We start from the raw sequence: 26146 nt of genomic DNA, 5'->3' as shown, positions 1-26146 counted from the left end.
GGCTCTGCACAACCTTGGACACGTATCGTCCCCTTGCCTGACAGCCAGCGGGTGCCGCGGACAGAGCGGGCAGGGTCACCATTGCAGGGCAGCTGCCCACTGGACCAGTGCTGATTGTGTATTTGATTTTCCTACAGACCGTTGCTCGAGTGCACATAGCATTGGGCTGAGCCCAGAGCCCGGCAGGACCACGCCAGAGAACCCCAGGCGCGGCTGCATCCTCACCTGCCAAAGAGGCCCCTGAGGACCCAGCCCCCCACCCACAGTTATGGGCCCGTGCAGCATTGCTGGTTGAACCAGGGTAGCAGGATGGACTAAGGCCAAGCCCCTTACCTCAGCTGTGACTTTCAACCATGTCCTCTCCGAGCGGCACTAGGGTGGGGGCTGCAGGCAAGGGGCCGGGCTGTGCACCAGCTGGGGCGGCCGCTAATGCGCTGGCTGTTACATGCAGGGAGGGGCTGGAGGAAAAGCCGTGGCGGGGGTCCATGGGTGTTCCCTGAAGGCACCCCACTAGCCCTTGCTCCAGGGGCTGTAGGCCCTGGACGAGGGGATGCAGGGTGGGTCTGGGGCCAGAGGGCTGTGCTGGGGGAGTCAGGATGAGGTGTGGGAGGGACGGCCCTAGCTGAGCCAGGCCAGAGGCTGAGCTCAGCCCCGGGGAGAACAGCTGCTCTCCCCCTGCAGCGGCAGGAAGCTGCCTGGGGAACGGCCTGTTTCACAAAGCGCGTTATGACAGGGATCCCCTCCCGCACTCACCACAACCCACACAGCCCCCCGGCCCCCACACTGGGGAGGGGAGGGGGAGGGAGAAGAGCACAGGACATGACAGACTTGAGAGGAAGCTTGAGGGCTAGAGCAGGGGCCAAGGAGGCTGCTGCCCAGCCCTAGCCTGTCTGCTGCAGCTTCGGCCCGGGGGGAAGGAGGCGATTCCTCATTCGGTTTCAGTTTAAGAACCAAACCACAGGAGGCTACAGAGGGAGCTTTATTAGCGCAGTCCCGGCACGGGCAGCAGCGCACACCCACACGTGCACCCACCCACACACGGCCCGCCCAGACTGGCACCGTGCACCACAGCGAGGGCAGGGCTCCCAGGTCACTGCTCCTGGCTCGCAGGCGGCCGCCCACAGGGCCAGCAGCTCATCTGTCCACCTCCCCGAAGACGATATCCTGCGTGCCTGGGGAGGAGAGGGGCCGTTAGACAGGGCGAGGGGAGGCCCAGCCAGTCCTCGCAGCCCCGGGTCCCTCCCCCGCCAGGGAGTCAGGTCGGATGGCCATGGGAGCAGCACCAGGGAGTTGCAGGAGGGCTTGTGCCCATCACACGGTACCACCAGCATTGGTTTGGCCAGAGCAGCCTTGCGCACCCTCCCTGCCCAGCAACAAGGGAGTCAACAGCACCCCCGCCACAGCCAAACCCTCCAGCCCCCCCTGCAGGAGGAGCAGGGGCACCGCCTGCCCCCCAACTTAAGAGGAACCAGGTCTCCCAGAGGACACTGCGCTGGAGTCCACAGGGCCAGGCTCAGGGCACCCTGGACCTGCCGCACTAGCCAGCACGTTCCCACCACGCTCCTGCCCAGCAATGCCAGTCAGTGGGGTCACCAGCCCCCTCCCCACCCTCCACAGCCTACTGTTGGCTGCCCACACCCCCTCCCTGGAGCCCCAGTGCCCAGCGTACCGATGATGGCCACCACGTCCGCCAGCATGTGACCCCGCGACATCTTATCCAGGCCGGCCTGGGGGAGAGAGACAGCGACTGGGAAGCAGCCAGGCCCAGGCCTACTGGCTCTATTACCCCTCGGCGCCCTGGCCAACGCAGACAGTGACAGACGTGCTACCAGCAGGACCCCGGCCCACACAGCCGCCTCCCATGCTGCTTTCCAGGCCAGCTTCCCTCAGGGCCCTGCACAGCAGAGGGCTGGGGACAGGCCAGCCTGGCTCTGCCTAACCAGTGACAGCAGGAGCCTGGGTTCCCAGGGGGCTGCAGCCAGCTCCAGAACAGCCCTTCCCCCAAGGCGGAGGGGCCCAGCAGCCTGGCCAGGCCCTGGCAGCACCCGCAGGGAACAATGAGGTGCTGGGGGAGAGGGGCTGCCAGGCATCCAGGGCTCTGCACCCAAACTGACCCAGCCCGGCCCGCCCACCGCCAAGCATCGGCAAAGCTCTAGCGAAGAGAACTGAGCGCGTTGCTTTTGGGTAGGTCCTGCAAAAACAGCAGTTACTTGCTGCCCCTTTCTGGAGCATTCTGCTTTAGAAGCCGCAGGGCACCCAGGCTGCCGGGCCAAGCCCTGGAACAGGAACGCCTCCCCGGGGGCAGAGCTTCTGAGCCAGGCCCGTGGTGCAGGAGAATCCACCAGGCACATGTGTCCTGAGCCTCCATAGGAGCGGCTCCGTGCAACAGCACTCACCCTGCACATGGGCTGGAACGTGTCCTCCCAGCCAGTGCCCGGGACATGGGTAACACCCCACCCCACCCCACCTCCAGCCGCTGATTGGGACATGTCACTACGGCTCCTGTCCCTGCCTCAGCCTGCCACCCAGGGCTCATCCCCATGGCCCCCCTCCCACCCGCCACGTGGGGTGAGTTCCTACAGCCCTTCCCCACCTGCCACGTGTGCAGCGGTGGATATAGCGTAGGGTGAGCACGGCTGTCCCAGGCCCCGCGCTTCAATAGGCCCCGCACACGCAATACTACCTGTCGGCCGTGGCCGTGGCGCATGCGCGAAATTGTGCTGCCCCAGGCCCTGCACTTCAATAGGCCCCGTGCCCTGGGCCCCACAAAACTCTCATCCACCCCTGCACGTGTCCCTACAGCCACCCCCCACCCCACCTCCAGCCACTGCTGGGAGCCTGCCTATGGTTGTCCCGCCTCTAGCCACCACCTGGGACATGCACCTGTGGCCCCCTGCCCCGCCTCCACCCACCCACCCACTCCCAGGCAGGCAGAGCTGGGGCCACACAAGCAGGGCCTGACAGCCGCAGGCTGAGACCAGATCCTTCCAGCCCCGGGGCGACTCAGGACCCCAGTGATCTGAGCCACCCAGTCCAGGACCCCCAGGACGCGACCCGTACCAGCCTCGGCCCCATCGAGGTGCAGCCGCCCTCCCTGGCAACGGGACCCAGTGTGCGCTGCCTCCCTCAAGCCAGGCTAGAGCTACTCAGCACGGGGCCCAGCCCTGCAGGCTGCACTGGACCAGCAGCTCCAGCAGCCAAGAGCCCACTGCAGCCCCTTGGCTGGCTGAGCTGTGGCTGCTGCACTTCCCTCTTCTGTGCCAGACACTCCAGGAGCAGCTCGGGACCCAGAGTACACCCGCAGCTCAGCACAGGGGAAGCTGCTCACAAGGAAGGGCAGAGCCCGGGTCATGCCAGGAAACCTCTGGGCCCCACACTAAGCCACTGCTCACGAGCAGCTTCCCACGCAACACGAGGAGCTGGAGTGCCCAGGCAGGCCCCTAAAGTGAGAGAGGCAGCCAGACTGCCCCAGCAGCGCCCCTAAAGCCCCATCTCCCCCCCTCAGGGCACCTCTAACGCAAGACACCCCAGAAATCTCTTACCAAGTGAGCAAAGCCAGGGGCCTTGATCTTGCAGCGGTAGGGGCGGCTGCTGCCGTCGGAGACCAGGTAGACGCCGAACTCGCCCTGCAGGAGGGAGGGAGCAGGGTGCTGGTGATGCAGGCAGAGGCTCGGCAGCTCTCACACAGATAAACAGCCCTGCAGGTGGGTCACAAGTGCCAGGAGAAGGGGGTGGCATTTGGTGTCCCTCTCCCTGCCCCACCTGCCTCAGGGCCCCACACCCATAGGGTCAGGCAGGACAAGCCTGTCCCAGCTGGGAGGGGCACAGGTGCACATGGAAGCTGGCGCAAAGGATTCTGGGACACTCCCGAACCCAGCATCTCTCAACAGAGCAGAACCAGGGACCCATGGAGGGGGGAGGGGCAGAAGCCCTGTACTAGAGGCTGAGCCAGGGCTACACAGGCCACAGGTGAAACGGTGGGAGTGGGGGGGGGCTACAACGGGGACATGACCCACACTGCTGCCCCCAGTGAGGGAGGAGAGAACTCAGGGCGAAGGCCCCGCCGACCAGGAAAGGGCACAGCAGGCACCTTGGGGGCCTCGATGGCCGTGTACGTGGCTCCGGGCGGCACCTGGTAGCCCTCTGTGTACAGCTTGAAGTGATGGATCAGCGACTCCATGGAGGTCTGCGCAGAAGGGAATTCAGAGCATCAGCCAGGCTGCCTGGGCAGACACTGCAACAGAGAAAGCGGCCATTCCCATGGGCCGCAGCCCCCTCCCAGCAGACCCGTCCCCCCGAAAAGACGGCCGCCTGGGGGGTGCAGCAGCAGGTAGGCCGCGCTGGGCAGCCTCAGGACCGTAACTCACCCCATGAGACCGGCCCAGTCACTTGGCTGCTCTGCAACGTGGCTGCCTCTGCTCCTGGCTGCGGCTGCCGGGATTCCCCCACCCTGTGCGGTACCACAAGGGGCCCGGCCGACGCTGTGCGTGTCACTCCCAGCCCTGGGTGCAGGCAGCCACCTCCCATCCCCCGGTACCGGGTCTTTAGTGACAAGGCAGGGTGAGGGCGCCACCTTACGTCCCAGGCGGGCAAAGACATTTCTTCCCCTGGGGGCGACCGCTGCCCTGACCTGCCCCCGTCCCAAGGATGGCAGCTTATCTGGATTGTGGCTGTTGCAGCAGGCGGGAGCACGGAGCCCCCAGGCTGACCGCAGGCGCCAGACGCGGGGCGGGAAAGGAAAGGCTGTTTCTCTGCTTGGCAAGCTGGGAAACTGAGGCAGTCAGCAGGCTAGCAACACCCCAGGGTCACACCGGGCTGAATCCAAGGCTCGAGGGCTGCTCACAAGCCCATCTTCCTTCTCCCTCCCATCAGGGGCTCGCACTGAGGCCAGGGAGCCTGGACCCTGCAGCACCAGGTGCAGAACAGTGAGGAACCCACTAACACCACCGCCCTTTCGTTCCCAGGCCCAGCAAGGCGCAGCGCTCCTCAGCCAGGCAGGACCATGGGGCAACGGGAGTCGCCCAAGGCCAGCAGCCGCCTGCGGCTGGTGGCCACCTTCAGCCAGAGACCCAGGAGGCTGTCACGCCTGCTGGGCTGCTGGCCTTGGGACCCCGCCCAGAGGAAGGCTGGAGAGAACGGCACCAGTGTACCCCAGCTGGGCTCCAGCCCTTGCCCCCTCCCGTGAGGCTGTGACCACAGGAGGGAAGCAGCAAGGCAGCACCACAGCTGAGCCAAGAAGCCAGGTGCCCTGACTTCCCACAGCACATGCCCTCCGTGGAGGCTGGAACAGGCCACAGTGCACCTTAGAGACACTCCCCCGCCTCCGGCCCAGACCTCAGCAGCCTTTTACCTTCATTTCAGCTCTCTTGGGAGGAGAGATTTTGGCATCATCCACTTTGATCTCCCCCTCGGGCATCTTGTTGAGAGACTGCAGGATGATGCGGAGTGACTGGCGCATCTCCTCCACCCGGCATAGGTACCTGCCGCACCACGGGGGGGAAGCAGGCTTAGCCCGGGCAAGTCCAGACTGCTGGGGCCAGGCAGCAGAACCGGCAGGCCAACAGCCAAGACCGGAGGAGGCCCCACAACATCCGCGAGGGGCCCTGTGCAGCTTCCACCCCCACTAGCACCCTGGGCACCACCGGGAGAAGGCTGCTTGGCTCAAGCCAGGTGACACCCACCCCTGGAGACTATGGTGGGGTGGGGAACCTCAAGCCCGGGGGCCAGATGCAGCCCCTGGATTGCTTGGATCCGGCCCCCCAAGCAGGGCTCCCCCTGCCCTGGCTCTCCGGCCCCCCTGCTGCCCCACCCCAGGGCTAGAGCACACACAATCGACTAGCACAGGCTCTGGTGCGTGAGGGACACGTGGGCCATGTCAGTGGGGGCTGGTTTGTGTTGATTCTCACTTGTGTGTGGCACCCGATGGATTTTTCTGTGGCTCAGCAGCCCCCAACCTGAAAAAGGTTCCCCGCCCCTGCTCTATAGAATCAGACGCACCTCCCTTCCCCCTGGGCAACTCAGCAAGGGACATGCCCCCCATCCCCAGAGAACACGCCCTGGGACAATGGCCCTCCTGGGGTCAGCCCCTCACCCCAAGGAACCCGCCCCGGAGTCACCCCCCCCCCCCGTGCGGCATGCACCTGTCATAGCAGTCGCCCCGCGACCCAACAGGAACGTCAAACTCCACCTGGTCGTACACCTCGTAGGGCTGGGTTTTGCGGAGATCCCACTGGATTCCAGAGCCGCGGAGCATCACCCCACTGGGACGGGCAGAGAGGAAAGGGTCAGCCAAGTGGCAGGGGCCGGGTCGCGCCTCCACCCCACCCAGGGCCCTGGCCTGGCAGGGACCAACCCCAGACATGGCTGAGGAGAGCGCAACCCTTCCAGGGGCCATTCCCAAATCCACAGCCCAAGGGAGGTTTCTGCTGGAGCCTGGGTGCTTGGCAGCCTCCTTGGCCCAAGAGGGCTCCAAGAGCACAGACTAAGCCCCGCCCCAAGGGCGCGTGACGAGCGCACCAGGGCTGGGGAAACCAAGGAACAGCCGGGGGGTGGGGAGGGAGTAAAGCCAGATAAAGCACTCAGAGGACTCTGCTCTCCTGGCTCTAGCCGCCAGATGGCGCCAGCAAGGTCCACTGCAGCTGTAGTGAGGGTTTGCCGCCCGCCAGCACCCAGGCCCGGCACCCATGCTCCTCTGTCCCCAGCCAGCTTCCTGGCTCCTGCACACTGGGCAGGGTGGCTCTGACAGGCTGAGACCAGGCCTCCTCTCCAGGGGCCTCTCCCCAGCTGGCCCTAGTGAAGCCCAGTCTGGCTGCCTCCGCAGAGCCAGCTCAGGGCCTCAGACTCAGCCCCCCTTTAATCCTTAGGGGGCACTTCTGACACCCCTCATGCTGCCCCTACTCCAGGACCACTTGTGGGGCAGTGTGAACCAGCCCCAATGGCCACTTCCCTCCCAGACCAGGGGCATCTTCTCCCACCCCCGCGCTAGGGTCGCTCACCGCTTCCCTCACCATCAGCCACCCACAGGGACGCCAGTCAGGCTGGCCAGGAGGGGAGGAGAGGAGAGCCGGAGCAGACAGGCCTTGTTGCCCCAGGATGCTCTCTACCCCCAATCCACGCTCCCCCGGGCCAGGACAGTACCTAAAACCGTAATTGAGAGCCTCCTCTGCGGTTACGACTCCAATGTCAATCGTGCGGTTCTTCCAGATCCGATTGTTCGTCAGCATCTGTCAGGGGACAGGGAATCCCCACCCGGTGCACGTTACAAACAGGGGCTGGATACCTGTAGGCCCACACGCGATGCAGAACCCTGGCACCCAAAGCACCCGGAGGCATTTCACCCCACGGATGTACCCTCCCCATCAGGGGAATGCAGCCAGCTCAGGAGTGGAACACAGTGGGTGTTAACCGCCTATGCTCACGTCCCGCACTGAGTCTCCCTCCATCCCCCCTGCAGTAGGAGGCAGGATTCTGCTTTTTTCGGCCCTTGACGGTGATGTAAGCACAGGGGTTTGAACCTGCCTAGGACACCACAATCCACAGCTTGACTAATGGTGCCATATGGTCTTCAAAGGCCACCAACTATGCACAAGACGGTCAAGCAGAGCAGCCCAGCCATCAGGCTGCAGAGCCTTCCCACCCACGGGACTGGCTACGAATTGGGCTTGGCCAGCTGCTTCGGGCAGCAGCTCCCCTCCCTAGCTCCCTTTGTAGCAGTGTTACCTGCTCACTACAAAGAAACTGAGGGGTCTGGATCAGCTGACACGGACCTGGAGGAGGCTGCAGGGGGTGAGCCATATTGGCCTCACCCACGGTTGGAGAGGGGACAGAATGCACAAAACCCTTCACAGACCCCAAGACACAGGCACTCATGGGGCTGGAGGGAAGGGTGGGGGAGGATCCTGCATTCCCAGGTTCCATGCTGGGGTCCCCTCCGCAGGGAGGAGCAGGGCCTGATTGCAGGGAACAAATCCGACCCCAGTTCACGGCAGTGGCCCCTGGGAGCCGCACCTCTTCCAGCTCGTCGATCCGGATGGAGAAGTTCTTGCAGAACTCGTAAATATCGTCCATCAGCCCCAGGGGCATGTCCTGTGGGAAGGAGGGGGTTAGCCCAGGCAGTCTGAGCTCTTCCTACAGCACATGTGCGCGCCCACGGGGCGGGGGTGGGACACATGCCTGGAGAACCAAGGAGCTGCCAAGTCTCAGCAGTGCTGGCGAGACCCCAGCCAGCTTCCCCTCCCCCGCAGCCCTGTGTTTGCTCAGAACCGAAGCTGGCTGCCAAGAGACAGAGGGCATGAGCCCCGCAGGGCGCACCTGTTGCCTGGCTTTGGATGTCAGGCCAACCTGGAGGAGAGAGAGGGGAGCCTGGGGCGAAACCCTGACCGGTCAGTCCCTATTATGCCAGTTTGTGGGGCGGGTCGAGGACCCCGACGCTCCCAGCTCTGGGCCCGGGGCATGAAACATGCAGCAGCAGGAGGCACATTTGCCTCTGTGCCAAGTGCATGCTGCCGGCCCCCTTCGGCACCCTGCACGGTGGGGCGAGGGGGTCCTCCCTCTGGGAGCAGATGGGAGGTGCAGTGCCCCCCCTTCCCTTGGGGCTCCTGGCCACCGTTGCAGGACTCAGCAGCAGGGACCGGCCTCCCTCAAGCCCCAGGCTTTGGGGCACCATTGCAGGAAGTGCAGCTTGTGAAGAGAGAGGGGCTTGGGTGCACCTGACCAATCCAGCACAGGCTCCCTTCTGTGACTCCGCCCACCCCAGCTCCCCCTGGGCAGCTGCCTGGGCCCATACCCAGCCCCCAATCAGGTTTCCTCAGGTTGAAGGAGAGGTCAGAGGGAGGCAGCTATAGGCCAGCAAGGCCCAGGGCAGCGCAGCACTGTACCTGGTGCACCCCGCCTGGCCGGACATAGGCCGCATGCATCCGAGCCCCGGAGACCCGCTCGTAGAACTCAAACAACTGCAGGGGACAGAAAGAGCACGGCTTACCCACGTGCCCAGCGCCCGCAGGGCACCAAGCACGAGCAAACCGAGTTTGCTGGCCAGCCTTAAAATCCCTCCTCACCCCCCCCCCCCAGCCCTGAAGCGATGCCGGCTTGGCCAGATCCACCCCACAGAGCAACCCAGAGGCCCTGTTCCCTGGGGGAACAAGGAGCAGCCAACAGCTCTTCCTGCCAACACCCTGGCATGGCTGGTCACCCCCCCGGAAGGACCCCGTTTGTAAACCAGGACGCACCAGAGAGCTCCACAGAACAAGTCAGTGTACCCCAGGCTGCCCCGTGAGCTACAGCCAGCGCACCAAGCCTGGCTCTCAGCACAGACTGCCCTCCCGGGAGTCGCTCCTCTCTGGCTACCCAAGCAGCAGACCGTGGGGCAGCATCCCACACGTCAGAGGCAAGGACCAGGCGCCTCCAAGGGCTGCCAGGGAGCCAGGCAGGAGAGCAGCCTGAAAAGTAGGTTCCCCAGGGCCTGTGTACTTTACCCCGGGCTTTGGCAAAGGGCTGCTTAGCACCGGCCTGGGCTGCAGACTCCACAGCAGTGACTGAGCCAGCAGCCGATTCATGGGCGGCCCCATCTGACTCAGGCTGCCATCAGCATGTCCCTGGGCCAAGGGGGAATTCCTCCCAGGGCTAATCACCCTGTTCCAGATCCAGGGTCCCTGCTGAACCACCCGCTTCCCTCCCTTGCTGGGCCAGGAAAATTTCCACCCATCTCAGTACTGTCCCACTCGCTGCACTGTGGGGTGGGAGCTGGTTGCAGAGGCTCATGCTATGGCCCGTCCTAGACAGGATGCTGGAGCAGAGAGGCCACCGACCCACTGGATTCTGGCTGCCCAGCTCTGCGCCCCAGGAAAGCGCAGTTAGAGCAAGCTCTGGGTTTTACCTTCTCTCTCTCCTCGAACATCCAGAAGAACGGAGTCATGGCCCCGACGTCCAGGGCATGGGTAGTGAGAGCCATTATGTGATTCATAATCCGTGTGATCTCGCCGAAGAGAACTGGGATGGAGGTAGAGAGAGACCCCCCGTCAGAGAAAGGCAGGCAGCCTTGGGGGAAGGGGCAGAGCAGCATGTGTCCAGCACACTCGCACACTAGGGAAGCAGAGTGGCGCGTGTCCAGCACACTAGCAGAAGGTGCAGAGTGGCACATGTCCAGCACAGTCACGCACTAGGGGAAGGGGCAGAGTGGCACACAACCGGCACACTCACACACTAGAAAAGCAGAGCGGCGCATGTCCGGCACACTCGCACACTAGAAAAGCAGAGCGGCTCATGTCCGGCACACTCGCACACTAGAAAAGCAGAGCAGCTCATGTCCGGCACACTCGCACACTAGAAAAGCAGAGCGGCTCATGTCCGGCACACACACACACTAGGGGAAGGGGCAGAGCGGAGCGGGTCCGGCACACTCGCGCACTAGGGGAAGGGGCAGAGCGGCGCGTGTCCGGCACACTCGCACACTAGGGGAAGGGGCAGAGCGGAGCGTGTCCGGCACACTCGTGCACTAGAAAAGTAGAGCGGCACGTGTCCGGCACACTCGCGCACTAGGGGAAGGGGCAGAGCGGTGCGTGTCCGGCACGCTCAGGCACTAGAGAAGCAGAGCGGCGCGTGTCCGGCACACACACACACTAGGGGAAGGGGCAGAGCGGTGCGTCTCCGGCACACACACACACTAGGGGAAGGGGCAGAGCGGCGCGCGTCCGGCACACACACACACACACACTAGGGGAAGGGGCAGAGCGGTGCGTCTCCGGCACACACACACACTAGGGGAAGGGGCAGAGCGGTGCGTCTCCAGCACACACACACACACACACTAGGGGAAGGGGCAGAGCGGTGCGTCTCCAGCACACACACACACTAGGGGAAGGGGCAGAGCGGCGCGTCTCCAGCACACACACACACACACACACACTAGGGGAAGGGGCAGAGCGGCGTGTCTCCAGCACACACACACACACTAGGGGAAGGGGCAGAGCGGCGTGTCTCCAGCACACACACACACTAGGGGAAGGGGCAGAGCGGTGTGTCTCCAGCACACACGCGCACTAGGGGAAGGGGCAGAGCGGTGTGTCTCCAGCACACACACACACACTAGGGGAAGGGGCAGAGCGGCGCGTGTCTGGCACGCTCAGGCACTAGAGAAGCAGAGCGGCGCGTGTCCGGCGCACGCACACACACACACACACACACACACACACACACACTAGGGGAAGGGGCAGAGCGGCGCGCGTCCGGCACACACACACACTAGGGGAAGGGGCAGAGCGGTGCGTCTCCGGCACACACACACACTAGGGGAAGGGGCAGAGCGGTGCGTCTCCGGCACACACACACACACTAGGGGAAGGGGCAGAGCGGTGCGTCTCCAGCACACACACACACTAGGGGAAGGGGCAGAGCGGCGTGTCTCCAGCACACACACACACTAGGGGAAGGGGCAGAGCGGCGTGTCTCCAGCACACACACACACACACACTAGGGGAAGGGGCAGAGCGGTGTGTCTCCAGCACACACGCGCACTAGGGGAAGGGGCAGAGCGGTGTGTCTCCAGCACACACACGCGCACTAGGGGAAGGGGCAGAGTGGCGCGTGTCTGGCACGCTCAGGCACTAGAGAAGCAGAGCGGCGCGTGTCCGGCACACACACACACACACACACACACACTCTAGGGGAAGGGGCAGAGCGGCGCGCGTCCGGCACACACACACTCTAGGGGAAGGGGCAGAGCGGTGCATCTCCGGCACACACACACACTAGGGGAAGGGGCAGAGCGGCGCGTCTCCGGCACACACACACACACACTAGGGGAAGGGGCAGAGCGGCGCGTCTCCAGCACACACACACACTAGGGGAAGGGGCAGAGCGGCGCGTCTCCAGCACACACACACACTAGGGGAAGGGGCAGAGCGGCGTGTCTCCAGCACACACACACACACACTAGGGGAAGGGGCAGAGCGGCGTGTCTCCAGCACACACACACACTAGGGGAAGGGGCAGAGCGGCGTGTCTCCAGCACACGCGCACACTAGGGGAAGGGGCAGAGCGGCGTGTCTCCAGCACACGCGCACACTAGGGGAAGGGGCAGAGCGGCGTGTCTCCAGCACACACACACACTAGGGGAAGGGGCAGAGCGGCGTGTCTCCAGCACACACACACACTAGGGGAAGGGGCAGAGCGGCGTGTCTCCAGCACACACACACACTAGGGGAAGGGGCAGAGCGGTGTGTCTCCAGCACACACGCGCACTAGGGGAAGGGGCAGAGCGGCGTGTCTCCAGCACACACACGCGCACTAGGGGAAGGGGCAGAGCGGCGTGTCTCCAGCACACACACACACTAGGGCAAGGGGCAGAGCGGCGTGTCTCCAGCACACACACACACTAGGGCAAGGGGCAGAGCGGTGTGTCTCCAGCACACACACACTCTAGGGGAAGGGGCAGAGCGGCGTGTCTCCAGCACACACACACACTAGGGGAAGGGGCAGAGCGGTGTGTCTCCAGCACACACGCGCACTAGGGGAAGGGGCAGAGCGGTGTGTCTCCAGCACACACACGCGCACTAGGGGAAGGGGCAGAGCGGTGTGTCTCCAGCACACACACGCGCACTAGGGGAAGGGGCAGAGTGGCGCGTGTCTGGCACGCTCAGGCACTAGAGAAGCAGAGCGGCACGTGTCCGGCACACACACACACACACACACACACACACACACACACACTAGGGGAAGGGGCAGAGCGGTGCGTCTCCGGCACACACGCGCACTAGGGGAAGGGGCCGTGCCAGCCATGGGCTCAGCCCTTCGCGGGCCCAGGGCAAGTCTGTCTTAGGAAAGATGCAGTGGCAGGCGCCTTCCACCTCTCTGCAGTGCCTCTTGTGCCCTCGTTCAGAATGGCAGCAATGGGCTCTGAGGGGCTGGGCATGGGGATGTGGGAGCAGGGGCAGGATATGCAGGGAGCCCGGAGGTTCATCCCCCGCCCTCCAGAGGGCGACAGAGCCCTGGAGAAACCGAGGTCTGGTTGAGCACGAGACCCCCGGCTGCTAACATGGCCTGGAGCCTCTTGCTCGCTCAGTGCATTATGGGCATAGGGTGCCTGGCACCACCGATTCTCCTAGAGACCCAGCCAGCGACCTGGGCGCCAGCCAGAGCGCACAGGGCAGGTTTGGCAGGGAGGGGCGTAAAGACGACGCGGGTGGTTCCTAGAAGGAACGGGGAGGGGCTGGCTGCCTTTGGGACCCGCCTCCACAGAGCAGCCCGGCAGGGAAGGGGACGCCGGCCAGGAGCAGGACGGCTCACCTCGGATCCACTGGGCCCTCAAGGGTGGAGTGATGTTCAGTAGCTTCTCCACCGCCAGGGAATAGGCCTGCTCATTGCACATCATGGACACGTAGTCGAGACGATCGAAATACGGCAAAGCCTGCGGCAGAGAAAGGCCCGTCGGCCTGCGGACCCAGCCTGGCTCCGGGGTCACCCCAACTCTCGTGGGCCAGAGGGGATCTCTTCACCCACCCTGAGTAAGGGGAACAGTGCCCAAGGCCGCTGAGCAGCCAGCCAGAACTGCCGGGGAGCTTGGGTCATTCCTTCCTGCCTCCCCAGGATGAGACCGGACAAGGGCATCGGCACCAGCATCCCAGCCTCGCTACGTGCACCCAAGCAGCCAGGGTCTCACCAAAAGACAGCCTGGTGCCTTGGGCACTGCTCCAGAGCAGAGTGGTGGGAGAAAGCCCCCGGCGCACTCACCGGCCCCAGGACTAGTGGGAGTCACCCACTCAGGGACTGATAAGACCTGGGACGATTGAAGTAACATACACGCAGGCCTTCACCCGAGAGCAACCCCACTGCATACTGGAAGGAGCCCTGCACAACGCCTACAGCAGTGGTCCCCCAACTTCTCCTCTCTCCCCGCTTACTAGTAGGGGAATGTATTCACATACACACCCCAGGCTGGCAGCTAAGAGTGGGGGACAGGCCACAGAGCTGGGGCTGCAACTGCAGCCAGGGCCAAAGCAGAGCTGGGGGAGCAGAGGGACTGGGTGGCGCAACCTTCACAGCCCCTTGTGAGGGCTAGGACAGGCCCCATCGTAAACACACCCTGGGGGGGCACATCTCAGTTTGAAAACCACTGGCCTACACAGTCGGCTATTTCTAATGGCCCCCGTGCCCCGTGCGACTGTTCTGCTGACGGATGAAAACCAGAGTGCGTGGGTTTGTACTGAAATCAGGGCGAGGAACTGGGGAACTCTGGTGCAGGTCTCCCTCTGCAGCACCACAGTAGGAAACCCCTGCAAAGCGCGGGGGGGAGGAGTGGGGCCAGTTTGCCCCCAAGCAAACGTCCCTTCTGCCACGCCTGCAGCTTGTGGGGTGCTGCTGCTTCTCAGCCGGTTCTGTTTTGCTTTCAGGTCCTAATGTGCTGGCTGGATGCTGTTCAGAGGAGGGTCGGGGGGCTGGAAGGAGATGAGGATCCTGGTTCTGTCACGGACTCCTTAGGCCTCTGTGGCTTCCTTTCCCTGCCTGGACACTGGGGTAATCCCCTTTCAGCCCAAGGCCGGCACCGCTCTGTCCGCTCAGCTGCAGGAGGGCGGCGTGCGTGCCAAGGACAAGCTGTTTCTTCCCTGCAAGAGCAGGGGGAGGGGCACGAGCACAGCTGGCATCCCTGGGAGAGCCCAGAGGCTGAGCTGGGGATGACCTGACCAGTCCCTTCCTCTGCTCGCAGCCATTCTAGAGACACAGGCAGCGTGTGCAGCACCGCTCAGATGCAGGGCTAGGCTGGCAGCTGGAGTAGGGATGTGAACATGGAGAGAGCTACATGATTAACCGATAAGCCTGGGCCTTCCACTCCATGCATTTCCCCCTCTGGATCAGAGGCAGCAAAAGGAGGGGAGGCAAGAGCTGGTGCCCGTGAGAAGCCGGCTTTTAAGAACTGGATACACCTGCCCCACCGCAATGCTCCCCACGCACATCGGCTCCCACCTCCCCCCCTCACCCTCCGCACAGTGCAGGCATCCCTAGGGACTCGCTCATTGGCCAGACGGCTTTGGCCGCCAAGGGAGCACGTCACTGAATGTCCTCGGCCTTGGCTGCGTGCCCCAAGCCTGGTCAGAGCACTCTGGCTCCCACCCCGCTCAACTCAGCTGGGTTCCTTCGAGCGCTGCTAGAAAGGTTACATGGGATCAGGGCAGTAAATCATGAGAAATCCTTTTGCCAGGTCCTAATGCAAAGTCTGGCAGGCCACTCTGGCTTCCCGGCTTCTTCGGAAGCTGCTGACGTCTGCTGTCAAACACGGGACATACACGTGCGTGATTTTCGTCCTGCTTGTGTCACCCTTGTTCTTTACTCCAAAGGGTGGGACAGGGGAGTTTCCCTACGGCTGCCCCGCCCACAGCACCCATCCCCCCCAGGGTCCCAAAGCTTTTACCAACAGAAATCAGACCCCAGGATCCTCCGTACGGAGACAGAAAGGGCCTTGCCTCACAGTGAGCTAAGCGGGACTGGAACCCAGGGGTTCGGGCTGCTGACTGCCCACTCAAACAACAGACAACGCTGTCTCTCTTTAAACAGTCGCTCTGCACTCTGGCTGCTTCTCCTCGCCCCGTGTTCGGGGATCCTAGGCAGAGTATATCTCAAGACACACCCCCAGATGCACCCTCCAGCCCACCCCTGCCACAGAAAGGGTGAGAGTGCCTCAGGTCACTCAGCAACATAGGCAAGGCAAATTGCCCCGGACTCCCCTCCCACCTGGCAGGTAGGGCTGGGTCGAAAAGCACTGAGGCAGCTAGGGCCGCACTGCTGACTGCAGGGCAGTGCTGTGGGACAGAAGAGCAGGGAGCCCCCAATCCCTGCCTCTCTCCGGGGCAGAGAGAACTGGACCCTGACATGCAAGAGGCTGGAGATGCGCCTTCCTTTGGAACATCAGCGCTTTCCAGAGTCGGGCTCCAGGGTGGCACAGAGGGTGGGGCAGGCAGGAAGCAAGGACAGGAAGCAGCTGAACCCCCAAGGCCCTGTCATGTAGCCACCACGGAGACTCCCCAGGGAGTTCAGAGGGAGCTGGGCTTGCACAGTGACCATGGGATCAGGCCCTCAGGGAGTAGCCGGCCTGGGAGCCGAAGCCCTTGGAGAGCTGCAGGACAAACAGCAGAGTAGGAGGCAGATGGAGCCCACCACACTGTTATCCTGTGACCGGGGTATTCAGGCAGGCACAGGTCTGCCCTGCTAGCCAGGGTCCTGGGGATCACACCACATCCCCACGGTTACCTGGAGATAGGTCTTGTACTCAATGAGCTTCTCTGTGCCACGGTGCAGCAGGCCGATGTGGGGGTCGCACTTCTTCACAGTCTCGCCGCTCAGCTCCATGACCAGCCGCAGGACGCCATGAGCAGCTGGGTGCTGGGGCCCGAAGTTCAACGTCAGGTTGGAGAGGGACTTCTCAGGTATTGGGTCTTTGTCTGCTCAGGCACGGGGAGAGTAAGAGAGGCTGTGAGATGGCAGGGCATACCTCCGGGCAGGGGAGAGCGCTCCAGGGGATCCATGGCCTTCCTGCCCCTTCGTGCTAGAAGGGCTGAGCAGGACGAGACCAAAGGGAATTCGGGCCCCATGGTTCATGCCCCGTGGCTGGGCAGCCTCCCCCCCCCCCCCAGCTGGCCAATGCAATCCCCCTGCACATACTTCCCTTGCAAACCTGCAAACCTGAGGAGTGGAGCCCTAGGATGAGTGGTTCAGTCTGGTAAACACTGGGCTTGATTTGGGAGTGGCGTGTCCAGCGGGCCACCCCACGTCTGCCGCTCTCAGTACTCCCTGTTCACCTCACATCCCTCAAGACTTTCTTGGCTCTGGGGACAACCTGCGGAAGTGCCCCCCACTGGTCGCTATGCCCAGCCCAGGCTAACGGGCAGCAAGCACCCCACGAGTCCAGAGGCCGGGAGCTTCTGGCTGTGGCGAGCAGGAGTGAAGGGCACAACCTGGCTTCCCTCCGGCTCCCAGCACAGAAGCTCAGCGCTTGCCTCTGAGAAGCCACACGGGAGGAAGCCTCTTCTGGGCCAAACTGTCCCAAACTTGAATTCTGCTCAACGGGGATAGAAGGAAAATCTTGCAAATGTCTCATATAAAACAGACCACGTCTCCCTCAATGGGGCTGGAGCTGCTGCAATGGGAGAATCCCCAAAGCAAGCAGCCATAGTCCATCCCAAATGCCCAAAAGCACCACCCCTAGCAGGACTCCACTTCCAAATGCATGTGCAGCCCACGGGCTGGCCTGTGGTCTGCCAGCCGCCCCCAGGCCCTGCAGAGCGCCAAGGGGACCTTCCCAATCCAGACTGAGTCACTGCCCCTTTGCACATCGGTTAAGAGGAGTCTCTTTAGCTCCGGTTTCTCTCGGCCACTTGCAGAGCCACCCGCACTGTCCCTAGGGGACAAAACTCCAGGGGAAATCATGATAGTTCAAGTAACGGGGCTCAGCAAAGTGCAAACGGCGCTGCTGCAGCATTCACACATCACAGAATGGCCCCAGCTCGCCTGCAGAGCCCTGGCAATGGTGACTCAGTGTAGAGGAGCCAAGACAGCTCTGCCTTGACAATGAAGTCTGCCTTGACCACAGTGCGGATCTCTAACAAGCAAAACCCAGGCCCGTCTCAAGTGTGGTGCATATACGCAGGCCAGGCAGGAATGTTTTGCATAACAATGCAGATTAAGCATGGCACAGCAAAATCACACCAAAAACACGACAAGCAACCTTGTACTGGTATTTCTGTTTCTGATAAGCAAAAATTACAGCCAGCCATAAAACTGTTAACTATACATGTCGTTTCTGCAACATCCTGAGTAGCAGGATGTACCCCAAATAGAGGCACTGTAGGTATCGTACACAATACGTAACCAATTGGCTAATATTATTAAAACGACCAAGTCTCGCTTTGCTATAAAATGGGCTTAATAAGAAGAATCAATGGGAAGGAGGGCACAGGATTGACCCAGGGGTCCTGCTGGCTGTAAATAGAAGTAAATACACCCCTCATCCGGGCTTCAAAAGGACACGCCATTCCGACAGGTGGGAATCAAAGTAACCACAACCTCCTGCCTGGGAATGTAGCTGGCATACAGATGAAGTGTAAGTGAACTAGGCTTTATTATTGTATTATAGTAGATCTTCTATTAATTGTTTTTGCACTGCTATGTGCTCTATTAATTGCTTTAGAATCTATAGTATTTAAGATTTAAATTGTATAGTCACAGTTTTTAAGGCTTGTTAAACTTAAACAACTATATTAACTGCTTAAAGCTTGTAATAAATAAGAAAGTGGTTAAGTCTCTCTGGAGTGTCCTGGTTTCTCTTGGATATAAAATAAATCAAACCACACGACACTCGGCACAGGGAGCCTGTTGTGTACAGTCTCCCACAACAGCAGGCCTAGCACAGCTCACCCGAACACACCACACGCATGCGAGGAGCAGCAGACTACTCAGAACAACTCCATAGCCATGCGGCCCACCCCACTGTGCCCCAAATACAAGCCCCCAATGGTGTCAGACACAGGATGTGCAGTCACCCCCTTCTTCCTACAGCTGCCAAGACCAGCTCCTCCAACCAAGGGAACATGCCCTGAATGCATTATGCATGGGAGAAGTCCCCTCCAAACCCTGCAGCAGTCAGCTGACACATCAGTCAGCTGCTTTTGTCTTAGCTCAGATATTATAGGTCATACATTAGCCTGCCTACGATTGACTGTCTTCGCTCCATTGGCAGCACGTGTCTCAGTGCCGAGAGACAGCAAATGCGTTCACAGGTCTGCCTGCTACAGGGACACTGGTCTAGACTGGCAGATCTTTGAGTCTTTGACAGGTGATCATGACAGGTTTGGCCACGAGGCTGTCAAGTGCCATCATTTCACCTGCCCCATAAGCACTGCCATGCTGCTCCTGCCCTCTTCTTTGGAGCTGCCCCCAGCCCCAGGAGCCTCTTACTTGCTGTGCAGGGCACAGGAAGAAGAGAGGGGTGCTAATGTCACAGTGCCCCTCCATCCACCTTGTGTCCTATCTCCACAGAGCAGAGGAGCAGGGATGGAGAGTTTGCTGGCTGCTTTTGGGGGTGCTGCAGGGCCAGAGTAGGGGTAAGCCTGCCTTAGTCCCCTGCACCACCACCCAGAAGCCACCTGTGCCCAGCTGGAACCTGCATTCCAAACCCCAGCCCCAGTCCTGAACTCCTTCTGCACCCCAAGCCCCGGCTCTAGCCCTGAGCTCCCTCCAGATCCAAATTCCCTCCCAGAGCCTGAACCTCCTCCTGCACCTCAACTCCCTGCCCAGGCTCAGCTCAGAACCCCTCCCACACTCCAAATCCTTTAGCCCAAGATTAGAGTCCACATCCCCCTCCCCTACACCCAGCTCTACTCCTTCCTCCCACAGCCTGAGAAAAGTGAGTGAGGATGGGGAAAGGAGGGAGGATGAAGTGAACAGGGACAGGAAGGAAGGGGGCCAAGAGTGTTTGGCTTTGAGGGGGATACTGATTTGCATTTAAATGCAAAAAGTGATCTCAGGCTTACAAAGGCTGGAGATCACTGGTTTAAAGGGATATGCCAGCTAAAAATCACGGGCAGCATTTCACGCAAAATACCTTTTCCTTGTAACTAGCAGCAGCATGGATTACAGCAAGGAAATCAACCAGTCGCTTCCTTTCCCCGCCTTCCACCCATTGCTGCCTCCATCAGAAAGGTGCCCCCAGGCTGTAAGCAATATTTCAAAGCGGCAGTGCCACATGGAGCCTAGGATCAGCTGAGGATTCCCCCGCTAATGCCGGGCTCCACGTTGCATTGCTGCTTTGAAATGCCACGTGCACTCTGACGCCGGGCTCCCCACAGTGTTTCAAAAAGCAGTGCCACATGGATCCCCAGCTGACCCCGGGCTCCACGGGGCACTTTTGACTTTGAAGTGTAGCAACAGCCCTAGGGCTGTTGCTATACTTCAAAGGCAGAGGCACCCTATCAACTAATCAAATAGTTGATGGAAAATGCATTGACTGTTTGATTAGTCAATTACTCAATAGGTAACATCCTTAGGGAAAGCGTGTCTCCTACCTTCTTCCTACCAAGGCCCTCCAGCCCACTTCCTGCACTTGGGATCTCATCTTCTTATTTACTTCTACAATCAGCTGGTTCATAGACTTTCAGACCAGAAACAACTGTTCTGATCTTCTAGCCCAGTGGTCACCAACCAGTCGATCGGGATCTACTGGTAGATCTTGGAGCCTCTGACAGGTGATCTTGACTAGTTTGGCCAAAAGGCTATCAAATGCGGGCACTTCAGCTGCCCTTCACCGTACAGCTGCTCACCTCCTGCCCTTTGCCTTGGAATGAGCCTTCTCTGGGAGCCTCCTGCTTGCGGTACAGAGCAGGGAAGGGAGAAGAGGGGTGCTGATGTCAGGGTGCCCCCCTCTCCTCCTGTATTCTATCTCCACATAGCAGAGAGGGGGCATGGGATGAAGGGAGTTTGCTGGTTGCTTTTGACAGTGGGCCAGGGCAGGGGTGAGCCTGCATTAGCCTCACTGCACCACCACCCAGGAGCCACCTGAGGTAAGCAGTGTCCAGCTGAAGCTAGTGCCAATCCTCTGCCCCTGTTATGAACCCCCGCCTGTGCCCCAAACCCCTGCCCCAGGCTCAGTTCAGAGCCCCTCTCACACTCCAAATCACTTAGCCCAAGGCCAGTGCCTGCGCCCCAACCCTCTGCCCCTGCCTGATGAAAGGGAGGGAGAATAGGGGTGGAAGGAGGGAGGGAGGATGGAGTGAGCAGGGGCAGGGCCTCGGAGAAGGGGCACGAAGGAAGCGGGGCCAGGGTATTTGAGTGTGAGGTAGATCTTGGATTGCACTTAAATTCAAAAAGTGATCTTGTGCCGAAAAAGGTTGGATACCCCTGTTCTAGCCCAATCCGCATAGCATGCGCCAGAGAACATCATTCCGTGCTCTCGTGTCCAGCCCATATCACAGGATGGAGCTAAAAATCTTTTACAGACAGGCTACGTCTACACTGGCCCCTCTTCCGGAAGGGGCATGTAAATTTCAGCAGTCGTCGTAGGGAAATCCGCGGGGGATTTAAATATCCCCCGCGGCATTTAAATAAAAATGTCCGCCGCTTTTTTCCGGCTTTTAAAAAAGCCGGAAAAGAGCGTCTAGACTGGCCCCGATCCTCCGGAAAAAGTGCCCTTTTCCGGAGGCTCTTATTCCTACTTTGAAGTAAGAATAAGAGCCTCCGGAAAAGGGCACTTTTTCCGGAGGATCGGGGCCAGTCTAGACGCTCTTTTCCGGCTTTTTTAAAAGCCGGAAAAAAGCGGCGGACATTTTTATTTAAATGCCGCGGGGGATATTTAAATCCCCCGCGGATTTCCCTACGACGACTCTTGAAATTTACATGCCCCTTCCGGAAGAGGGGCCAGTGTAGACGTAGCCACAATGTCTTAAAAACGTCTCGCACAGCAGAGACGTCTCACAGTGTCTGGCTGTGTTAAAACAGACTAACCTGAAGCTCTCTTTAACATGGAGTGGGGAGCCTCAGGCCCAGATGTGGTCTCCAGCTTGCCTGGATCCGGCCCCCAAGACTTAGGGATCCCCCCTGAATCGGGGAGCCCACGATGGTGCTCCAGCCCCCTTGCCACCCACAGGGATGGTGCACAGAAAATCTACTAGCCTGGGGCCCCTAGGCTCTGGTGTGGGAGGGGAATGTGAGGAGTGTGTTTTTCCTTCTCGCTCAGGACCTTTACATGTTGCTTCTCACTGGTGTGCAGCCCCCGACTGATTTTTCTGTGGGTCATTGGCCCCAATGCAAAAAAGGTTCCCCACCCCGCTCTAACGCAAGGTGATAGCTAGTGCTAGCACACCTGTTGCCATCATTGTTTCATGCCCAAAGCAGTTGTGTTTGGGATTCTAATGCAGCAAAGAGAAGTTTCAAATCCAAAACCCTGTTTCCATTTACATTAAAATAAAAACCAAGGAATCGCTTCTATAAAAAGAGAGGTGCCTATTAAAAGAAATCTTTTAAAAAAAACCACATCACCTTCAACTAAGGAAGATCTCCCCAAGCTGACCACATGTTTTCCCACTATTGTTTTTTCCGCTGGGATCTGGTTCTGCAATGTGCTTCATGAAGACGCAGGGGTGCATCTACACAGAGGTCACACCAGGATCAGGACCAAGTGGGCTACTCCACTGTAAGTCCAGCAACGTTCACAGAGGTGGGGCTACCCCCTTCCAGCCCCCCATGGTGAGTTTGGCTCTGAACTTAAAATGTGACAAACCGCCAATACAATGGTGCATTTAATGGGGCAGCTGCCTCCGGCAGAACTCACCATTCCAGGGAGGAGCCACCCATTTCTCTGTCTCCTTGGTGGGGTACATGACTGCACCTGCAAACTGCTGGGCATACTCGACATCCGGCTGCCATTGCTTGGCGCCTCTAGACGTGGAGAGAAGGAAAGGGGGTCAAACTGACAACTTCATTCAATCTGCCTGTCTCTAGTCTCAGACTCTGTAGGCTTTTAAAGGGGTTGTTGCCAGGCAAGTGGGGAAGGATGGGAAACAAAGGGGACTGAAAGTGAAACTGTGCCTTGTACGGGAGAGCTTGATCATGGGAAGCATGAGGTTTGGCAGCCGTGGAGCCTACTTCTCCCTAGTTTGGGGAGCAGCAGTACTAGCTTCAACACCTGGCTCCCTACCATCCACCCTCAAGCCTGATCGAGTGGGGCTCGTCTAAGGACGAAGGGAGTTCAGGTGTAATAGCCCCATCAATCCCTCTCTGCCAAAGGGTCCGTTAGCGTCCATGTGGTGGTGACTTTTGCAATGGACAGTCATGCACTGTGAGCAAGACAGCCACTCATCTAGTTTCCAAAACCACCAAAGCCCAGACTTATGCTGGCAGGATTCAAACTGGTAACCTTGGAGAGCAAGGCTTCATTCAAAGTGTCTGAGCTAGCTAGTCCCCAGATCAATGGCCATTAGCAAGGACATCTGAGGGATGCCCAATGTACAGTATGCCCACTCTGGCACAAGGGCACCACCTACATCTGGCCCCACAAGGCAGGGGGTTGTATGACAGCCCCCCCACCCCACCCCCGGAGCCACCCAGTGATGGGAACTAGTCAGGCACATGGGCTACACTCAACATCTACAGCCAATTTGGTTTCTGCAGGAGGTAAGTTTCCGGGGCCTGCTCACTGCCACAAGAGTAATAATGGAACAGCCTCATGGCATGCGCTGGGATCTCTGGGTGTCTGGCTGGTGAGTCTTGCCCACATGCTCAGGGTTTAGCTGATCGCCATATTTGGGGTCGGGAAGGAATTTTCCTCCAGGGTAGATTGGCAGAGACCCTGGAGGATTTTTGCCTTCCTCTGTAGCATGGGGCACAGATCACAGCTGGAGGATTCTCTGCATCTTGGGGCCATCAAAGTATTTGAAGGCTTCAATATCTGAGATATAGGTGAGAGGATTATTCTAAGAGGGGTGGGTGAGATTCTGTGGCCTGCACTGTGCAGGGGATCAGACTAGATGATCATAATGGTCCCTTCTGACCTTAAAGTCTATGAGAGGGGGGGAAAAAATAGGCCTCCCAGGTGGGTTGGTAATACCTTGGGGGAAGGAGGAAGGGTCCCCAGGGAGCGCAGCGGATGACAATGCTCAGGAGGCACAAGAATGACCCCCAAGAAAATGGGTGGTCTCAAGAGGCAAGGGAGAGGTACCAAAGAAGTGGAGGAAGGTTTATCTGGGGAGGGCGGGGAACGTCCCACGGAAGACGGGGACCCGAAAGGGGGAGAGAACAATGCCCAGGAGATTGGGAAGAGACACCCCGCAGGACACAGGATCCCTGGGGGACAGGGGCAGACCCGGGGGAGGTGCAGGGAGGGGGGACGGGAGGACAAGAGGAGGGATCCCAGGAGCCTAGGGGGAGACGCCTGGGGAGGCGGGAACGGTGCTGGGGGTCAGAAGACGGAGGCGGATGCCTGGAGGGCAGGGGGAGCTGGGGGGTGCCAGAGAGGAAGCGCTGGGGCAGGAGAAGGGGGTGGGGGCAGATGCCAGGGAAAAGGGTGCCCGGGGGGGGGCGTGGAGGGAGAGGAGATACCGGGAAAGGGGGGGGGAGGGGGAGATTCCAACGGAAAAGGGGGCGGGGAAATGGGGAGCGGGGCCGAAGGGGGAGGGGGGAGAAACGCCGGGGAGGGGGGGGTCTCACCTGCTCGGCGCTGCCCCCAGCCGGAGCCATGACCCTGAAGGTGCCCGCAGCCTCCGCAGAGCCCTGAGCGCCGCCATCTTCCCAGCGGCGCCGCGGCGAGCCGGGCCGGAAGTACCCCGCCACCGCCCCCGGGCAGCTTCAGCCCCGTAGGGAAAGCTGGCGGGGAGCCGCCATATTAAGTGAGGGCAAAGGAGGCGTGTGAGCAAAGGCGGGGGCAACGCGCCGGCGCCGCGGCGTAGAGGCCGCCATGTTTAGTGCGGGCAGGCTCCCTGCCCGGCCGGTGCTGGCGAAGCAGCAGGGTGCCATGATGGATGAGGGCAGCTGGGCTGGCCTGGCTCTCTGCTCTGTGCCCCACGGGATCCTTTCGTGGGACTGGCTCCCAAGTGCAGGGCCTGGGCAGCCACAGGCTGGGCCCAGCCCCTCACCCGCAGCTCCCCAGAGCTGGGCGCTCAATGAGGCAGATTTTGGGTCCCCTCTCATTGCCCCCCCCCCCGCCCTCCTAAGCCTGTGCAACTTCCAGGGAACGGAACGTAGTTCCCCTGCCTCCCTCCCGCATGCACCCTTGGCTTCCAGCCCTGTCCCTGAGCCGCCTGCAGTGCTGGGGTCTGGGACACCCCGCAGCACGGGGCTGCGCAGGGAGCAGCCAGGCCCTCTGGCGAACAGCAACAGCAGAGCCGGGGCTGCTCAGTGCAAGGCTGGGCATGCAGAGAGGGAGGAGCAGGACCTGGGGCTGGTGGGATTCCCAGGGATCCTTGTCAGCCGGTTCCTGCTGCCTGCAGCTGGCCGCGAGGTTTGGCAACGCAACCCTGGGTCTTATTCTGCTAGAGCCTGGCTCCTGCTCCTGGGGCTGTCACTCCAACAGGCAGACTACTGGGCCGTCTGCTAAGGTGGGCAGCACCTCAGCGTCATGTCTGTCCCTGTGGAGCCAAGATTATCTACCATGATTATGGCAACTGGGCTGCTGCCACCCTGGGGCACTGGGCTGGGGCTGTGGAGTGCAGTGGGACCGAGCTGGGACCCCGCTGGGCACTAAGCCAAAGCTCTGCCTTTGGGGTAAAATCCAGGATAAGCAGCTGAGAGGAAGAGACTTAGGCAGCTGCTTGGACAGCCCTGAATGGGAGGCCAAAGGGCTGGAACCGGCCGTGTCACCAGCTGCGGATGTCCGGGAGATCGGCAACAGGACAAGCCCACACCCCGCTCAGACCTGCTGCCTTGCTGGAGAGCTCAGCTCTGACTCTGCTTTGGCCAGTGGGAACAGCGCAGGCAGCCTCTGACACACCATGCTGGGAAGCAGCCAGGCCCCCGCAGTGGCGCTCTTCTGAGGGTCAATGAGGATGCTTGGGAGCCAGAGCTGGAAGGCCTTGGGGAAGGAAAAAGTCGCTCCACTTGGGTTCTTCAGCCAGCGGCTGGGAATTCACTGCTGCAGAAAATGAGAGCCACAAGGGGGCTCCTGGAGCAGACCTTCAGGCTCAGAATCCCATGACTCCAGCACCCAGCCTTTGTCCTTAGCTAGCTAGGTCCCCTGGGAGTGTCATGCCTGCCCTGTGCCCTGCAGCCTTTTAGCTTGGCCGCTCAGCACTTGCCCTGAGACCCCTTAGCCCAGGCATAACAGCGCCTGCCCTGTGCCCTGTGGCGTGGCAGGGCCGGCAGCCGGCATATGCTTCTGCTCAGCTCGAGCATTGAGATCTGAGGGGTGCAGGTCTCTTCCTGTTATGAGACAAGGGGCCAAGTGTGCTGGAACTAGCATTTTGGGGGAAGCTGCTTGGGGAGCTGCTTTGTGAGGGGCTGTGTGTGAATTGGGGGGGGAGTGTGCGCCTGCGTATGTAGATTGTGTTGAGGAGGGGGGCTGTGCATATTTACAGACTCAGGGCCGTGTGTGTAGGTTGTGTCTGTACGCGACGGGGGTTGTGCACATCTGCAGGCAGGGTGTTGTGCGTGTCATTTGAGCTGGTGTGTGTCCCTTTGT

The 26146-nt window shown here is 60.7% G+C and overlaps 1 protein-coding gene across 1 annotated transcript; it reads right to left on the bottom strand.

Moving 5' to 3' along the window:
* Positions 1-963: 963 nt before the first annotated feature.
* NDUFS2 (NADH:ubiquinone oxidoreductase core subunit S2) lies at positions 964-24342 on the bottom strand. The gene is made up of 14 exons (XM_075907060.1): positions 24181-24342; positions 22307-22413; positions 16237-16427; positions 13282-13402; positions 9875-9987; positions 8877-8951; positions 8008-8085; positions 7138-7223; positions 6141-6260; positions 5351-5480; positions 4091-4186; positions 3543-3626; positions 1670-1727; positions 964-1172 (listed from the first exon to the last, which is right to left on the bottom strand). The coding sequence occupies exons 1-14, from the start codon at positions 24255-24257 to the stop codon at positions 1135-1137; spliced, it is 1374 nt and encodes a 457-aa protein (XP_075763175.1). The 5' UTR covers positions 24258-24342; the 3' UTR covers positions 964-1134.
* Positions 24343-26146: the final 1804 nt, after the last annotated feature.

The sequence above is a fragment of the Pelodiscus sinensis genome, chromosome 24 (genome assembly GCF_049634645.1).
Source record: "Pelodiscus sinensis isolate JC-2024 chromosome 24, ASM4963464v1, whole genome shotgun sequence".
NCBI lineage: Eukaryota > Metazoa > Chordata > Testudines > Trionychidae > Pelodiscus > Pelodiscus sinensis.
Note: the sequence above shows the minus strand (reverse complement) of the source record. Positions and strands in the feature narration are given on the sequence as shown.

Coding starts and splice junctions, on each gene's coding strand:
- NDUFS2 (XM_075907060.1), bottom strand. CDS start 24,257: ATGGCGGCGCTCAGGGCTCTGCGGAGGCTGCGGGCACCTTCAGGGTCA. Junction 7,224..8,007: donor GGATCGACGAGCTGGAAGAG/GTGCGGCTCCCA, acceptor GTCCCCTGACAG/ATGCTGACGAACAATCGGAT. Junction 6,261..7,137: donor GCTCTCAATTACGGTTTTAG/GTACTGTCCTGG, acceptor TGCCCGTCCCAG/TGGGGTGATGCTCCGCGGCT.